The sequence below is a fragment of the Catharus ustulatus genome, chromosome 17 (genome assembly GCF_009819885.2).
Source record: "Catharus ustulatus isolate bCatUst1 chromosome 17, bCatUst1.pri.v2, whole genome shotgun sequence".
Lineage (NCBI taxonomy): Eukaryota > Metazoa > Chordata > Aves > Passeriformes > Turdidae > Catharus > Catharus ustulatus.
This window is the reverse complement of record NC_046237.1, coordinates 1,234,047-1,252,434: the sequence shown is the minus strand read 5'-3', so window position 1 is coordinate 1,252,434 and position 18,388 is coordinate 1,234,047. Positions and strand designations below refer to the sequence as shown.

The window sequence follows — 18,388 nt, the reverse complement described above, 5'->3', positions numbered from 1 at the left end:
CAAAGGAGTTGGGTTTTTTCCAGCTCGACCTGTATACAGTTTGGGGGAGTTTTATTGTGAATAGGTCACCTTATAATACACAAAAATATTTCCTCCCAGAGTTCTGCATTCATAAATCTTTCTTGATGCTCGCTCTCTTGAAACTGAAATCTAGATGATTTTGTTTTCTTCATGGAAAGAGGCACACCTGTGTGTGGGGCTGGTGCTCCCCTGGAAGGGTTTGGAGGGGGCAGCTCTGATGAGCAGGAGAACAACACTGAAACAGAGATTTTACAGCAGCTTGGTTGTTGCTATGGGAGGGAAAAAAAATTCAAAGCTAGTATTTTAAAAAGCATTTAAAATCTTCACTTCTCAAAGTTTGTTTAAGGGTCAAATTTATTCCTCCTTTGCTTCTCCAAAGAAAAGCTTGGTGCTTTGGTTAAATATTAAAGCAGCTGCCTGGCACTGGTGAGTGACAATCTTTAGCAGGGCACTTTCAAGAGGAGATCTAGCTCTGAAGCATGGCTTTGATGTGTTCTTTCACTCCAGCTCACTGTGGATTTTCTCTGTAAAACAGCAGCACAAATGCTCTGTCCCTGCTGGGCAGGGTGAGCATCACTGTTCCCTGGTGCAAGAGAGCTTGTGGGACATGGCCAGAGCTGTGGGGAGGATGAGTGTAAAACTCTGACTCTAAAGCTCCTGGAGTGTTTCTGTGACTGTTCATCTCCATTTTTTTGATTTTCAGTCATCCTGCTGTGTTCATAGCAAGTGAAAGGTAGATGGAAATGCTTATGGTAAATGATCACTTGTATTAGCCCTGAAAATGTAATTAATTAGCTCAAGGATAAACCCTTTTAAATGGGGACACTTTTTACATGTATTTTTTCTCTTTGTATCTGCATTTTTAAATGCTATTCTGATTTTACAGTGATGTCATCCCACAGCATTGCCATAACACCATAAATTACCAAAAAAAAGTAATTTTCTTCCACTGACCAAACAACTGATTTAAAAGCTGGTTCTGTGGAGGATCAGGAGGCTTTTTACTGAGTGTTTTATGCCCCTGGGCCAGCAGATAATACAGACATTGCCATATGAACAGGGAATCAATTCCTCTCTTCTTTAGTCTGTTATACAACACACACCCACAGACCTGCACATTATTGGACAACCTTGAACAGTTTTGTCTTGGGACATGAGCAAACCCCAGTTAAAATTACTTTTAAAGGTGGCCAGTATTAAACCCTGTGTGTGTAGCCAGTTCTGTTACAGCTGCTACTGACTGTGCTCACTGGGGGCAGATTTCCTTTTGTAATTTATGATCTGTTTTCCTCCATTTCAGTCTCCCACCCATAACTCTGGGATTTTGTTCTGCCAGGGCAGAGGGGAGAGCAAAAGCTGCTTTGGCTGTAATAACCCCTCCTGCCCAAAGGATCCTCTCAGTGCTGGATGCACAAAGCATTACCCTGTCAGGCATGACAATAAACACCCAGAACATAAAACTGCTCTTCCCCCTCGCCCTTGTGAGGACAGGATGGCTTTAGGGATACAATGGCTTTGCACTGAAGGCCAGGAAATGTTAGATTTTCAAAGTCCCATACTTAGGGTGAGTTTCTGTGGGTTTGGGCTGTGGATCAGCAGGGGCTGATTCCTCCATCAGTGCCTGTTCCCAGCAGAGCTGTGATTTTCTGTTACCTCCCCTCTCCTGTAGGTGCTACCATCTCTGAATGTGCCCATGGCTGTGCTGTGTGTGTCACACTCCTGGCCATGCTGTTTGTCACACTCCTGGCTGTGCTGTGCTGTGTGTGTCACACTCCTGGCTGTGCTCTGTGTGTCACACTCCTGGCTGTGCTGTGTTTGTTTGTCACACCCTGATTGTGCTGTATTTGTCACACTCCTGGCCATGCTGTTTGTCACACTCCTGGCTGTGCTGTGCTGTGTTTGTGTGTCACACTCCTGGCTGTGCTGTGTGTGTCACACTCCTGGCTGTGCTGTGTTTGTGTGTCACACTCCTGGCTGTGCTGTGTGTGTCACACTCCTGGTTGTGTTTGTTTGTCACACTCCTGGCTGTACTCTGTGTGTCACACTCCTGGCTGTGCTGTGTGTGTCACACTCCTGGCTGTGCTGTGTTTGTGTGTCACACTCCTGGCTGTGCTGTGTGTGTCACACTCCTGGCTGTGCTGTGTTTGTCACACTCCTGGCTGTACTCTGTGTGTCACACTCCTGGCTGTGCTGTGTGTGTCACACTCCTGGCTGTGCTGTGTTTGTGTGTCACACTCCTGGCTGTGCTGTGTGTGTCACACTCCTGGCTGTGCTGTGTTTGTTTGTCACACTCCTGGCTGTGCTGTGTGTCACACTCCTGGCTGTGCTGTGTGTGTCACACTCCTGGCTGTGCTGTGTTTGTGTGTCACACTCCTGGCTGTGCTGTGTTTGTCACACTCCTGGCTGTGCTGTGTTTGTTTGTCACACTCCTGGCTGTGTTTGTTTGTCACACTCCTGGCCATGCTGTGTGTCACACTCCTGGCTGTGCTGTGTGTGTCACACTCCTGGCTGTGCTGTGTGTGTCACACTCCTGGCTGTGCTGTGTGTGTCACACTCCTAGTTGTGCTGTGTTTGTCACACTCCTGGCTGTGCTGTGTGTGTCACACTCCTGGCTGTGCTGTGTTTGTTTGTCACACTCCTGGCTGTGCTGTGTTTGTTTGTCACACTCCTGGCTGTGCTGTGTGTCACACTCCTGGCCATGCTGTGTGTCACACTCCTGGCTGTGCTGTGTGTGTCACAATCCTGGCTGTGCTGTGTTTGTTTGTCACACTCCTGGCTGTGTTTGTTTGTCACACTCCTGGCCATGCTGTGTGTCACACTCCTGGCTGTGCTGTGTGTGTCACACTCCTGGCTGTGCTGTGTGTGTCACACTCCTGGCTGTGCTGTGTGTCACACTCCTGGCTGTGCTGTGTGTGTCACACTCCTGGCTGTGCTGTGTGTCACACTCCTGGCTGTGCTGTGTTTGTTTGTCACACTCCTGGCTGTGCTGTGTGTGTCACACTCCTGGCTGTGCTGTGTGTGTCACACTCTTGGCTGTGCTGTGTTTGTGTGTCACACTCCTGGCTGTGCTGTGTTTGTGTGTCACACTCCTGGCCATGCTGTGTGTCACACTCCTGGCTGTGTTTGTTTGTCACACTCCTGGCTGTGTTTGTTTGTCACACTCCTGGCTGTGCTGTGCTGTGCGTGTCACACTCTTGGCTGTGCTGTGTTTGTTTGTCACACTCCTGGCCATGCTGTCTGTCACACTTCTGTGTCTCCAGTGGCAGCCCTGGTGCTCTGAGCCCATCTCCCTGCTCTCCCCTGGCTCCCAGAGCCAGCTGCAGGCTTGCCCAGAGCCTCCTGTCCCCCTGCCCTGCTCCCCATCTCCAGAATTCTGGTGAGGAATGGCAGTGTCTGGGCTGTGCCTGGGCTGGGCTCTGCAGTTTGCTCTTGCACAAGCCCAGCCTAGAGCCTGGTGTTCAGTGGAGAAATTCCTGGAGCTGTTGGTGCCAGCAGAGGCTGCTCACTCGTGCCTTGGCTTGGAGGGTCTCTGGGGCACAGCCCCTGTCTTTGTGAGCATCCAAAATATTCTGGATGAGCAGTGATAGCTCTGAGAGGGAGTGTCTCCTTCCATTTGCCATGCTGGAGGAAGGCTGCCAGCACTGCATTGATGCTGCATGTGGTCCCTTCCAGGGGGGAATTAATCCTTCTGTGCAAGGATACCTCCTGCTGACTGGTGAAAAAAAAAAAAGATAAAAAACCCTGGTTTGGCCATGAATACCATTAGCTTAATCTTCCTTTTCTCTGATCTTCCAGTGCTATTTGCTTTGTATGGCTTCATCAAGGTTTTGTATGTGGACAGAGTAATTGAAAACAAATTCAGCATGTCTCAGACCATAAAGTTCCCTTTCAGCTCCATCCCTGGCTATGCGGTAGATAAATGTCTGGTTCTCATTTTTGGTTATGTGAGAAATTTAGAATGGTCTGATTTGTAATTTTGAACGTTAATAAAGAAGGAGAAATTTCCTTGTCTCCTGGTCTATGGAGGCATTCTGGTTTCCTTGCAGCAAAAAAAACCTCGAAAAAACAAAAACAGAATAATCTGTGTCCTTGAAGCTGTAAGGTCAGCTAAGCCATCCTTGTGCTGTTCAAAATGCCATCTCTGCCTGTACAGGTGATGTTTTAATTAGTGCAGGAATGGCTGAAGGTGAACACAACCAAGGCAAGGATGAGTTTCACAGAGCAATACCAGATACCCACATTTATCTTGACATTTCTGCCCACCTTGGTTTCCTGAGGACCTTGCAGGCCCAGTGTGTGATGGCAGGGTTTTCATGTCTTGCCAGCTGCATGGGTACATGGAGAACAAGCCCCTGGGCCTGCAGATCTTCATTGGCACAGCAGATGAGAGGATCCTCAAGCCCCACGCCTTCTACCAGGTCCATCGCATCACGGGCAAGACCGTCACCACCACCAGCTACGAGAAGATCATCGGCAACACCAAAGTGCTGGAGATCCCCCTGGAGCCCAAAAACAACATGAAGGCAACGTAAGCACGTTTATTTTTATCAGCACATGGAGGTGGGTTGAGCTGGCACTGAGGGTCTTTGGGAAGGAGCCATTTGAAGAGCAGTGATGCTCTGGAGGGACCCCCCTTTTTATAAACCAGCTAAAGCACCTGGGTTAAAGTGCTGGGAGAGTTCCCATCCAGCAGGTGACCATTCAGGCACTTCTCTGTATTCCACTTTCTGCAGTGCCTCTGCTGTAATCCCAGAATGGTTTGGGTTGGAAAAGCTCACCCAGTGCCACCCCTGCCATGGCAGGGTCACCTCCCGCTGTCCCAACCTGGCCTTGGACACTTCCAGGGATGGGACATCCATTATTATCACTAATAATCCATCATCTTCACAGTCACAAGGGGTTTGCAGTGCACTCAGCAGAAGCAAACTCGAACCTCAAGTCCTTGTGCTGCAGGGACTCAGTGGGGAGCAGGGCAGCAGGCAGAGGAAAGGTGTGGGATGTGTTTTACAACACTTACTGGAATACAAAACATCTCTCCTGAACTCAGCCAAGTGCTCTGGCTGTGAAATCTCCTCCTGTAATAGGTTAGCAGAAAAGCAAGTACAGGCACATCTTGTCTGTATTACTCCTTGCAGTTTTATGGAGGCAGAGGGATGAAGTGGGCACCAGTCTGAAAACTTCAGCCTTGAACGTGTGCCAGGCATGAGAGTGATTGCTCTGCAGAGGGAAGAGCTGTATCTCCATCCTTCAGAGGATCCTGACAAAATTGGCAGAGCAGTTATGTTTTTAAGCCCCCCTACTCCATCACAAAATCCACATTCTTTCTTCATATTTTTTTAGAAAACATACCTCATTCCTAACAAGGAACCCTGGAATCATAAACCCCTGCACATATGCAAGGGCAAGGAGCAGTGTGGGTGTAGGAGGCAGCTTGGGGCTTATACCTCCCCAAATGTGATTTTAATTCATATCAAAAGAAGAGAAATGATGTGATTTCAGAGCTGATATCAAAATGGGCTGGCAGTGCCTGTTTAATAGCAGTGCTCACTGCCTGCTCTCAGAACTGCTGCTGAGTTTGACAAATAATTGTCACATTTTCCTAACACAGGCACGTTTGCAAGGTTCCACTGGACTCTGTAAACCTGCACTTACACCAAATATTAAATTGCAGTGCTGATTTAAGCAACCCTAATCCTTTCATTGCTCAGCCCCATCGTGCTCCCTGCACCCCCTTTGTGCAGGGACACAGTGAATGGGAGGATGAATATCTGCTCTGCCAGGCTCTTGCCTTGCCTGGGGACAATGTCCCAGGGCTTTGGAGGGTGGCACAGTGACCTGGCCAGCTGCAGAGCCCAGCTGCAGGAGCAGCAGCACCCACCCTGTGCAAAAGGAGGAGACAGCAGCGTGGCTCCTGCTTTGGAGCTGGATTCCTCATCCCTGGATGGTGCAGGAGTGGGGATTCTGCCACCAGCTCAGCTGCTGCGGTTCCCCAGAGCTGCCCTGCCCAGGTGAGGGAAGGGCTGCTGTGCAGTCCCTGGCAGCTGGGCTGCCGGAAGAGCTGCCGCTGGAGGCTCCTGCTGGGGTGGGCTCTGCACTGCTGGGGGAAACAAGATTTGAGGTTTGAGTGCTTGGAGAGCAACTCCTGCTGTCACCAGAGCGTGGGGAGAGGTCCAGAGTGAGGGGAGAGGTCCAGAGTGAGGGGAGAGGTCCAGGAGCAGGGGGAGAGTTCCAGCAGCAGTGAGGAGAGGTCCAGCAGCAGTGGGAGAGTTCCAACAGCAGTGGGGAGAGGTCCAGGAGCAGGAGGGAGAGGTGCAGAGTGAGGGGAGAGGTGCAGAGCACGGGGAGAGGTCCAGGAGCAGGGGGAGAGTTCCAGCAGCAGTGAGGAGAGGTCCAGCAGCAGTGGGAGAGTGCCAGCAGCAGTGGGGAGAGGTCCAGAGCACGGGGAGAGGTGCAGCAGCAGTGGGAGAGGTGCAGGAGCAGGGGGAGAGGTGCAGAGTGAGGGGAGAGGTGCAGCAGCAGGGAGAGAGGTGCAGGAGCAGGGGGAGAGGTGCAGAGTGAGGGGAGAGGTGCAGCAGCAGGGAGAGAGGTGCAGGAGCAGGGGGAAAGGTGCAGACTAAGGGGAGAGGTGCAGCCGCACCCCCATGTGCTGCAGTCTGGGGCCGCTGGAACAGGAATATCTGGATGCTGAATGAACAAGCACCCAGAGCTGCTCTGAGGCAGAGGGTGACACCGAGCTGGCTGGCAGAGGTGTGATGTGGGGGCTCTCTGTGTGTGTCTGTCGCTGCAGCATCGACTGCGCGGGGATCCTGAAGCTGCGCAACGCGGACATCGAGCTGCGCAAGGGCGAGACCGACATCGGCCGCAAGAACACGCGGGTGCGCCTGGTGTTCCGCGTGCACATCCCCGAGCCCAGCGGCAGGGTCGTGTCCCTGCAGGCGGCCTCCAACCCCATCGAGTGCTGTGAGTACCCTGGCACTGCAGCTCCTGGGCTGGCACACCCTGGGTGCTGCGCCAGCCGCGCGCTGAGCGCCGCTCGTGCCTGTCCTGGATGGAGTTTGGGGGCTCTTCAAGGGTTGGGGGTTGTGAGGGGAGCTGTGCCCAGAGAGGCACAGAGTAGGCAGCTGAAAGAGTACAGAAGGTGTTTATTGAAAGGTGCAGCTTGGGCAGTGCAAGAGCCTGGGCAGGGCTGCACCCAGGATGGGTCCTGGCCATGAGTTTTTGCAAGGATGGGTCCTGGCTGTGAGTTTTCACAAGGATGGGTCCTGGCCGTGAGTTTTTTCAAGGATGGGTCCTGGCCGTGAGTTTTTACAAGGATGGGTCCTGGCCGTGAGTTTTTTCAAGGATGGGTCCTGGCGGTGAGTTTTCACAAGGATGGGTCCTGGCCGTGAGTTTTTACAGGGATGGGTCCTGGCCATGAGTTTTCACAAGGATGGGTCCTGGCCGTGAGTTTTTTCAAGGATGGGTCCTGGCCGTGAGTTTTTTCAAGGATGGGTCCTGGCCGTGAGTTTTTTCAAGGATGGGTCCTGGCCGTGAGTTTTTACACCCCGACAGGTTTTGGTCCATGTACACATTGTCCAATTACAGCTCCAGGTCATGAAGTCTCAACCCCTTGGCTTGCCCCCTTCCCTTCACTGTTGTTTGTGCTTTTTGGGTTGGTTGTCCCTGATCCTCCAGCTGGGAAGGGATTGTTGTGTCCAAGCACCGTGTGAAGAGAACTCACCAACACCCCGTGTGAAGTTTCAGAGTTACACACCAGCAGAGAATCTGGAAAATAGAAAAGCTAAAACTTAAGGCATCACAGCAAGCTCCAAGTCTGGGGGCTTCTGCAAAGTTTATTTATTTATTCTGCAGAGTTTATTTATTATTGTGCTGCTGTTGGATGCTGCTGGGCTGTCGGGTGTTTCCTCGGGGCAGTGGGTGTGTAGGGACACACCTGCACTGTCCCTGGTGGTGAAGTGTGCAGGCTGTGTGCATTCCTGGCTTTATCTCGGGTGGAGGCACAATCAGAACTTGCCCCCCACGAGCTGGAGTTCTGAGTTCAGGCTGGGCCAGCTGTGAGCTCTGTGGCCAGTCCTGTGTGCCCAAGGAGTGACCAGAGCCCTCTGCTGTGAGCTGTGGCAGGAGGATGGAGCTGGAATGGAGGGACAGCTCTGATTCTGAGGCTCAGGGACGTTCTGGTCATTGTTTTTTCTCTCTGTCAATGCCCAGGGGTGCAGAGCTCAGGAGGCTGAAGCAGGGAAAGCACAGGTTGTTCTGGTATTCCCCTGAGGGACAGAAGAAAACTGGCAGTTTTGATTTCTGAAGCGGAGATCCCATAAATGCATGAGCTCAGAACCTGTACCTCCCACTCGTTTTAACTGACTGGATCCTGAGAAAGAGAGGCCTCTGATGAGGGCCCCCGTGTCACAGTCATTTCTGGAAGGGCTCTGCCCACTTTATGCTTCCTGTGCATCCTGTGATGCTTTTTGTTGTTAGATGGCGCCTTTTTGGTGGTTTGGGGATTTCACAAATATGTAATGAGCAGTTTTCCTCTGCTGAATGAGTCACCCCTTTAGCAGAACCTGTCTTGCCATGAGTTGTGTGAAGAAAGCCATTGAGCCTCTGGTGTGTGAGCTGTATTCACTGAGATGCACACTTCATTTAAATACAACTGCTGAGAATGAGAGGAGCCAGCTCTGGGTGGGAAACCAAACTGGCAGTGAATTGTTGATGGCAGCTTTTAAAAAAGCAGTACAAATGAATAACCAAGGCAAGGGAGAGGGTGATGGCTCTGGATGCTCTGCTGGCAGAGATCATTCCACAGCTGGGTGAAGTCTCTGGGCACTGTGATGGGGAAGGGACAGCAGTGGGAGCAGCCACCACCTCTGTCCATAGGAAATTGCCCGTTCTCTGGGGGAGCAGATGGCTGGAACAATAGTGGCCTCCACCCCAAGCGTGTCCCTGCTGAAACAAAGATCCATTTGCTAAAGGAAGCGCTCAGTGAGGAGTCTGGGCTGGGGAGACTCCAGGTGTGACTCCCACACGCTGTGGGCAGGAGGAGCCGGTCCTGGATCCTGCAGGGAGCCCCACACATCACCCCCCACCTACTCAAATTCTCCTCAGGAAAAGCAGGCATGAGTCAGCCAGGCATTTCTGGGCCCCTCCACAATGGCACGTTGTGTTTGTGCCCATCGCTGCAATTCAGCAGAAATCCAGGCATGGCTTGCAGAATAAATCACATTTTTCTGAACTGTGTGCACACACCTAATTTGCCTGTGCAGTGACTGCTGTGGCAGAGCCTTGCTTAAGATGTTGAGGCATTTATTCTGAGATGTCTTTGCTTTGAGGAGTCTTAGGGGCATAAAAAAGCCAAGAGTGGAGATACCAGCATAAGTGGCTTATTGTTAGTGGGGCTTTTTTTATTATTTAAGTATGAAAATGTTGGCTGCATAGATGACAGCAGAGCTCCCAAAAGGAAAAAAAAGAAAAGTATTTGATCCCCAAGGAAATAAAATAAGAAAGTTTTATTTTTGGAATTAGATATACAGGCAGTTTGGAGAGATAGAAGCACTGTGCTGTTCTGAGCTCAAGGAAGCAGGGTATGAAATGATCTGGAGTAACAATTACTCTGCCATTCAGTGGGTAAGTTGCATATTTAGCACTTTTTTTGTTTGCATTTCAGTAGCACTTCCTGATCTCAGCCCGGTTCTGGGAAGACAATAAAAAACCATCAGTGGGCTCAGCATCAGCAACGCAGCCCAAATCTCACTAGAGGTGGTGACCAAGCTCAGCCTGTCCCAGACAATCTGCAGCCCCTGCAGTGCCCAGGGAAGCTCAGTGCCCAGGGAAGCTCAGCTCAGAGCCCAGGGAAGCTCAGCTCAGTGCCCAGGGAAGCTCAGCTCAGAGCCCAGGGAAGCTCAGAGCCCAGGGAAGCTCAGCTCAGAGCCCAGGGAAGCTCAGCTCAGTGCCCAGGGAAGCTCAGAGCCCAGGGAAGCTCAGCTCAGAGCCCAGGGAAGCTCAGCTCAGTGCCCAGGGAAGCTCAGCTCAGTGCCCAGGGAAGCTCAGTGCCCAGGGAAGCTCAGTGCCCAGGGAAGCTCAGCTCAGAGCCCAGGGAAGCTCAGCTCAGTGCCCAGGGAAGCTCAGCTCAGTGCCCAGGGAAGCTCAGAGCACAGGGAAGCTCAGCTCAGTGCCCAGGGAAGCTCAGCTCAGTGCCCAGGGAAGCTCAGCTCAGTGCCCAGGGAAGCTCAGTGCCCCAGGGAAGCTCAGCTCAGTGCCCAGGGAAGCTCAGTGCCCAGGGAAGCTCAGCTCAGTGCCCAGGGAAGCTCAGTGCCCCAGGGAAGCTCAGCTCAGTGCCCAGGGAAGCTCAGCTCAGTGCCCAGGGAAGCTCAGCTCAGTGCCCAGGGAAGCTCAGAGCCCAGGGAAGCTCAGCTCAGAGCCCAGGGAAGCTCAGCTCAGTGCCCAGGGAAGCTCAGAGCCCAGGGAAGCTCAGCTCAGAGCCCAGGGAAGCTCAGAGCCCAGGAAAGCTCAGCTCAGAGCCCAGGGAAGCTCAGCTCAGTGCCCAGGGAAGCTCAGCTCAGTGCCCAGGGAAGCTCAGCTCAGTGCCCAGGGAAGCTCAGCTCAGTGCCCAGGGAAGCTCAGAGCCCAGGGAAGCTCAGCTCAGAGCCCAGGGAAGCTCAGTGCCCAGGGAAGCTCAGAGCCCAGGGAGGCTCAGCTCAGAGCCCAGGGAAGCTCAGAGCCCAGGGAAGCTCAGCTCAGAGCCCAGGGAAGCTCAGAGCCCAGGGAAGCTCAGCTCAGAGCCCAGGGAAGCTCAGTGCCCAGGGAAGCTCAGAGCCCAGGGAGGCTCAGCTCAGAGCCCAGGGAAGCTCAGAGCCCAGGGAAGCTCAGCTCAGAGCCCAGGGAAGCTCAGCTCAGTGCCCAGGGAAGCTCAGCTCAGAGACCCAGGGAAGCTCAGCTCAGTGCCCAGGGAAGCTCAGCTCAGAGACCCAGGGAAGCTCAGCTCAGAGACCCAGGGAAGCTCAGCTCAGAGCCCAGGGAAGCTCAGTGCCCAGGGAAGCTCAGAGCCCAGGGAAGCTCAGCTCAGTGCCCAGGGAAGCTCAGCTCAGTGCCCAGGGAAGCTCAGCTCAGTGCCCAGGGAAGCTCAGCTCTGTGCCCAGGGAAGCTCAGAGCCCAGGGAAGCTCAGCTCAGTGCCCAGGGAAGCTCAGCTCAGAGCCCAGGGAAGCTCAGCTCAGTGCCCAGGGAAGCTCAGCTCAGAGCCCAGGGAAGCTCAGTGCCCAGGGAAGCTCAGAGCCCAGGGAAGCTCAGTGCCCTGCCAAGAAGCAGGATTAGGGCTGGGGGATGTTTTCTTCTTGCCCCACTGTCTGTGCTGCTGGGATTCACTTTCCCCCTTTGTTTTCTGGTTTGTTTGGGTGTTTTTTCACCTGGCCACCTGAGAACCCGTATCCCCAGGATCCCTCCTGTGTGGCAGCAGGAATGATGTCCCTGTGGTTTTGCCCTGGTGAGCAGCAGCTCCAGGATCCATTTCCCTCCCCAGGGCTGCCCTGAGCACTGCTGCTCCCAGCAGAGCATCCCAGAGCTCCCCCAGAAGCTGATCCCAAGGAAATCCCAGCAGTGTCAGCAGATCATCAGCTGCAGTGAAGCAGGAGCTGTGAAGCAGCTGCTTTTCAGAGGGCTGCTCCGTTCCACCTCATCTGTGTCACACTCAGCACTTGACAGATTTTCGGAGGGGATTTCACAGGTTCAGAGAATCATCCGGAGCCAGTTCCTCCCCAGGCAGTGTGGGAGGACCAGGGGCTGATGTGTTGTTAAATGATCACTTGTGCCTTAAAATGCACCTCAGAGCCAGCCAAGCCTGCACAGTCCAGCAGCTTTTTTCTCCTGCTGCCTGTTGATTCATCCTCAAGCCACTGAGGAGCCAAAGGCATTTGAAATCCCTCTGATAATTTAGCAACAGGCCATTGCTCAGTCAGCTATGGGAAACCATTCTTTGTAGGTGTGTGCTGGGAAGGTGAGGAAATCCCTGGGAAATCACTGTCTCATAGGTGTGTGCTGAAAAGTGTGAAAACCCCAAAATCCTTTCTCCTGGCCCATGCTGAGTCAGGAACCTGCAGGGAGATGAGTGGGGTGCAGAGCCCGTGTCCTGTTGGCCTGGCTGGCTGTCCCCTCCCTGCTGTGTGTCCTGTCCAGGTGTCCATCCCTGCTGTGTGTCCATCCCTGCTGTGTGTCCATCCCTGCTGTGTGTCCAGTGTCCCTCTCTGCTGTGTGTCCAGTGTCCCTCTCTGCTGTGTGTCCATCCCTGCTGTGTGTCCAGGTGTCCATCCCTGCTGTGTGTCCAGTGTCCCTCTCTGCTGTGTGTCCATCCCTGCTGTGTGTCCATCCCTGCTGTGTGTCCTGTCCAGGTGTCCATCCCTGCTGTGTGTCCCTCCCTGCTGTGTGTCCATCCCTGCTGTGTGTCCATCCCTGCTGTGTGTCCAGGTGTCCATCCCTGCTGTGTGTCCATCCCTGCTGTGTGTCCATCCCTGCTGTGTGTCCAGGTGTCCATCCCTGCTGTGTGTCCATCCCTGCTGTGTGTCCATCCCTGCTGTGTGTCCAGGTGTCCATCCCTGCTGTGTGTCCAGGTGTCCATCCCTGCTGTGTGTCCAGTGTCCATCCCTGCTGTGTGTCCAGTGTCCCTCTCTGCTGTGTGTCCTGTCCAGGTGTCCATCCCTGCTGTGTGTCCAGGTGTCCCCTCCCTGCTGTGTGTCCATCCCTGCTGTGTGTCCAGGTGTCCATCCCTGCTGTGTGTCCATCCCTGCTGTGTGTCCTGTCCAGGTGTCCATCCCTGCTGTGTGTCCAGGTGTCCCCTCCCTGCTGTGTGTCCATCCCTGCTGTGTGTCCAGGTGTCCATCCCTGCTGTGTGTCCATCCCTGCTGTGTGTCCAGGTCTCCATCCCTGCTGTGTGTCCTGTCCAGTGTCCATCCCTGCTGTGTGTCCTGTCCAGGTGTCCATCCCTGCTGTGTGTCCATCCCTGCTTTGGGATGCTCTGGGCAGGAGCAGCTGCTGCTGGGGGAGTTCTGGCTGTGACAGGGCAGGGCTGGGTGTCCCCTCAAGCACAGCTACGTGGAAAATCACCCCTGGAGAATCTGACACTCACAGATCATTGTTTTTGAGCCATGAGGACGATTTCTGGAAGCTCAGTTCTGTTCCTTTACCTCTCACCAAGAGCTGGAGCTCATTTCTCAGGGACTGGCAGGTCTCTGGTGTCACAGGAATTGCTGGCACCGTGCTGCCTCTCCAAGAGATGGGGTTAATGTGGGTGCCCCAACCTCTGCAGTTGTGTTTGCACTCCTGGGCTGAGGTATCCTGGAGCAGAGGAGGAGCAGGATGGAATCCAGGGCAGCTTGTTCTGCTCCATGCTGCCAGCAAGCCAAAACTGCTCCATGCAAATGCCTGAGTGTGAGTGTCCTCCACTGTGCCCCAGTTTTTATTCTAATGAATCCTGTTAAACCTTCCCAAGGGCTGTCACAGCTCTTGCTCTGTGCAATCCGTGTTTGCTGACCCTGAATCTCTTAAAATGCAAACTTAAATTGCATTTGGCACGAGAGAAGGAGACTAAAATCTTGTTCTTATAATAGATGTTCCGAGGTGGTAAAAAAGCAAAACAAACAAAACTTATTGCTAAAGAACCGTGTGTCCATCTAGAGGAATTTAAATAGTTTCTATTATTGACTGTATTTTGTTCCATTAAATTGGGTCAAATTTCTTATTTCCCTTTAATCAATTTCCCTGGAAGTTTCCTTTATTTTTCTCTCCTTCTAGTAGATTTTCCCATAATATTAGACAATCCGAGCCTATGATTTGTGACACATTAATAACTGCAGAGGAAAGAGCTAGTCATGTAAAAGAATGTTGTCTTGGCAAGGCAGCGCTTGCTTTTCCTCAGCTGGGAGTTGTGCTGCTTGGAACACAGCAGCAGGCAAGAAGGAGCCCTGCTTTATTCAGATAGAAAAGCAGAAACAAATGCTCCCTTTGCCCTTGGGAGATACCTATTTGCAAGTTTAACCACAGCCATGATTATTATGGGAGTATCATGGTTTCCAGTCGAATTAAATGATTTTTTCCCTTTTCATTTCAATTCAAGGCAGTCACACCATTGGCTGCAAGTGCAGCTGACAGAAAACTGGTGCTCTCTTTAAAGAATTTTCTCTCTCTTGAAGCACAGGATGTAAAAGCTAATTCTGACAACATTTGCCACTTTGCACCCAGAATATTTCAGTGTTTAAAGTGGGAGTGAGAGCAGAGGGGATGCCTTGGGCTCAGCTCCTGCTCACCTCCTGAAAGCAAAGCCCAGCCCAGCACACAGGGCCAGGAGTGCAGAATTTGGGCTGAGCAGATCCTCCAGGAGGGGCTGGAGGGAATGCTGAGCAGCCCCAGGGCTGAGTGACAGAGCAGCAAAGCCCTGGCTCTCCTGTCATCCATCACAGCCTGCCCTGCTGGGCTGGCTGCACTTCACAGACAGGATCACACTTATCTGACACTGCTGCCACGGCTGCCTGTCACTGCTCCTCTGCCAGGACATCATCAATCTTCTGCAGAGGAGGAGGTGCAGAAAAGCTCTCTATTTTTGGTGCTTTTTGCTTGGATGGCTCTGCACAAACTGCTGATTAAGTCTTGCTGGCAGCAAATTAGAAACTGTTGTCAGTCACACTGTGTTCTTCTTTTCAGACTGTTTAGACCACATTTTCAAGGTTTCCCCACGAGGGCTGGAAATTAGCTTTATTTGCTTGGTTCATAAGTCTTCCACTGCTCCATACTCCTACCAGGAGGTAAATTATCCCATCCCTCTGATCAGAAATTTGCTTCTCTCTGGGGTGTCTTACTGATGTCTCCCTGGTGCTGGGGATGTCTCCAGCCCTTGGTCCTGCCCAGCCTTTGTGTTTCCTCCCACTGCAGAGCTCAGGATGCTCCAGGCAGTGATGGAGGGGATCAAAGTCTCTCAAACATGAATGAGTTGGAGAAGTGTTGAGCACAGCAGCTCTGCTCCTATCAATCCTACCACAGGCAGCTCGTGGTAAATAAACCCAGTGTGACAGCAGCAGTGAAATATTTTCTTTGGCTCATTGAGGTTTGCACTGAGGTGGAAGAATTAATCCCATAACAAATTACATCTCTGCTGTTGCTTCCAGGGGTCAGGGGGTTTTTAGCAGCACACATCCTGCTCTATCTGCTCTTCTCAAACCCAGCAGGAGCCACTGGCTGGATCAAGAACCTTTGGAGGTTTGGAAAGAAATGTCAGGAGTGGTGAGTCCCAGCTCAAAGGCTTCCAGCAAGCTGGGATGAACTGGGGCTGCTCTGGGCAGGGCAGGGACAGAGGTGCTCAGGGATTTGACCCCATCCCTCTTACACAGCCCCATTTTGGTTTATTTGGTTTACCTACTCAGAGGCAGCAGTGGCTTTGTCCTCACTGAGCTGCCTGTGAGCCTCAGCCCTGCTCCTCCTGCTCAGGAGGATCTTAGCACAGGGATGGAATCCCTCTGTGCCTCACTGTCAGCACTGGGCCAGCAGGGAACCTGAGAGTTCAGAGCTGGAGTGACCTGAGAGTTCAGAGCTGGAGTGACCTGAGAGTGCAGAGCTGGAGTGACCTGAGAGTTCAGAGAGAGCTGGAGTGACCTGAGAGTGCAGAGAGAGCTGGAGTGACCTGAGAGTTCAGAGAGAGCTGGAGTGACCTGAGAGTGCAGAGAGCTGGAGTGACCTGAGAGTTCAGAGAGAGCTGGAGTGACCTGAGAGTTCAGAGCTGGAGTGACCTCAGAGTTCAGAGAGCTGGAGTGACCTGAGAGTTCAGAGCTGGAGTGACCTGAGAGTTCAGAGAGAGCTGGAGTGACCTGAGAGTGCAGAGAGCTGGAGTGACCTGAGAGTTCAGAGCTGGAGTGACCTGAGAGTTCAGAGCTGGAGTGACCTGAGAGTGCAGAGAGCTGGAGTGACCTGAGAGTTCAGAGCTGGAGTGACCTGAGAGTGCAGAGAGCTGGAGTGACCTGAGAGTTCAGAGCTGGAGTGACCTGAGAGTTCAGAGAGAGCTGGAGTGACCTGAGAGTGCAGAGAGCTGGAGTGACCTGAGAGTTCAGAGAGCTGGAGTGACCTGAGAGTGCAGAGAGCTGGAGTGACCTGAGAGTGCAGAGCTGGAGTGACCTGAGAGTGCAGAGCTGGAGTGACCTGAGAGTGGAGAGAGAGCTGGAGTGACCTGAGAGTGCAGAGAGAGCTGGAGTGACCTGAGAGTGCAGAGAGCTGGAGTGACCTGAGAGTTCAGAGAGAGCTGGAGTGACCTGAGAGTGCAGAGAGCTGGAGTGACCTGAGAGTGCAGAGCTGGAGTGACCTGAGAGTGCAGAGAGCTGGAGTGACCTGAGAGTGCAGAGAGAGCTGGAGTGACCTGAGAGTGCAGAGCTGGAGTGACCTGAGAGTGCAGAGAGCTGGAGTGACCTGAGAGTGCAGAGCTGGAGTGACCTGAGAGTGCAGAGAGCTGGAGTCCATCACAGAATTATTGAATGGCTTGGCTTGGAGGGACCCTGAAGCTCATTGTCCCTTGGACACTCATCCAGTGCCACCCCCTCACTAGACCAGGGTGCTCCAGCTGAGATTGTCCCTTGTCACCTCCCAGCAGCACTGGTGACACTCTCGTGGGGGAGATTTGAGCTGTAACAGACTTCTCCAGGTAATCAGTTTTCTCCAAATACCATTTTTCCCCTGAAAGCCAAGGGGCAGAAGGAGAGGTGAGGACACTGTGGGCAGTGGGAAGCAGGAGCCACCTCTGCCTGCCTGGCACAGCCCCTCAGGGTCACTTTGCATCCCATGTGAGCTGTTCCTGCTGGGACTGAAGGCATCCTCAGCTCCCAGGGAGGGGCTGGAGCCCTGGCCAGGGAGGGTCAGGGGAGCTGGGTGGGCTCTGGGCAGCAGGGGCTGCTCCCTGCAGGCTGAGCCCCCTCAGACAGGGGCTCCCTTTCTGTCCTGAGGCTCTGCATGCATTGTATTTCTTGGCACCACCAACCCATGACATCTTGATTTGCAAACAGTCAAATAAAATAGAAAAATAATGTCCCCTGTTAATAGGTTGACACACTGCTCCAGGCCAAGTGTGAGTATTTCTATAGCATTTGCTTTGCTGCCTCATGTCAGTAACTGTTGCTATTGAAAGTAAACACCCCAACTGGTTAAATCAACAGGGTTTTGTTTATTCAAAGCTCATAAACTCCAGTAGCTGTAGGTCACTTTATGAAGTGCCAACCCCTGGGGGAAGAGAAGGAATAGTGTGAAATTATTGCATGCAGTGCACCCATCATGAGCCTTAGAGGAAGGGGATTTATTAGCAATTAATATTTCTTGCAGAGGAAAAAAAATAATCCTATTGAGGCAGCTCCACACTGAACCTTGAACCTCTGTACTGGGGGAAATGGGGAAGGGGGTGAAGCCTCTTTACATGCTGGGGTGAAAAAAAAAAGAGACCTTGGAAAATGAAAAGTGGCTGGGGTTTTTATTATTAGAAAAGGATTTCAAAGCACCCAGAGGGAGGAGGAGAATTGAGGTGGAACAGGGCAGGGGAGCCCTGGAGTGTGGTGGGGTCACTGGGGAGCTCAGCTGGGATCTCTCTGCAGCTCAGCTGGGGCACTGCAGGTTTGCACTCTTGTCTCAGGGCAAGCACAGCTCTGGGGGTGCCCACAGCCATCCAAAATGCAATTGGGATGAGTCAGGGTCACTTCCAGGTAAAATTTGTCCTTCCAAAGGAGCCTTGGAAACCACTGGTCTGGGATGGCAGGTCCCAAGCTCTCTGCTAGCACAGTGCAGCTGGAAGGAGATGTTGGTTAATCTGGAATCTGGATGATTTAGGATGTTTTGGATGTGAAATTTGGCGATTGAATAGGGATAGAGAGTGTCCAGGGCAATGCTTAAATACTTAAATGTTTTCTCTTGACTGTTGTAGACATGCTTTTGGATGATTGCTGTTTCTTCTTAAACCTTTGAGGTTACAGATCTTATCTCTGATAAATCCAATTAGGAACTCATCAGAAATGTTAGTATTTTGGGAAAGAAATTAATCCCACAGCCATGTGAAATTATCAGCTTCTTTGAAAATAATCTGAATCTCTATTTTTAACTGGCAGTATGTTAGCCCAGATGTTCTATACTTGAAAAGAACAGTGAGTCCTGAGGTAGCTTTAAATGGATTTCAAAACTGCTTCTCAAATGGCATAAGAAAGTTACAGCTATTGAATTCCCTCTGTTCTTTAATGAGAGCAAAATCTCTGTCTCTGACTGAAGGGTTCAGCAGAGCTAAAAAGCTGCTGTGAAAGGTTCAGTGCTTGAGTTTCTCAGCAGACACTGCAGCATTCTCTCCAGGTGCCGAGGGAGCTGTGAGGGCTGCAG

General features: G+C 52.2%; 1 protein-coding gene across 3 annotated transcripts in view; it reads left to right on the top strand.

The window, feature by feature from the left end:
- LOC117004514 (nuclear factor of activated T-cells, cytoplasmic 2-like) overlaps positions 1–18,388 on the top strand; it is an 87,847-nt gene that overhangs the window by 27,732 nt on the left and 41,727 nt on the right. For all 3 annotated transcript variants that reach the window (XM_033075305.1, XM_033075303.1, XM_033075304.1), the window contains exons 4-5: positions 4,347–4,549; positions 6,809–6,981. In XM_033075305.1, coding sequence (XP_032931196.1) covers positions 4,347–4,549; positions 6,809–6,981 — 376 coding nt within the window. The remainder of the gene's footprint in view (positions 1–4,346; positions 4,550–6,808; positions 6,982–18,388) is intronic.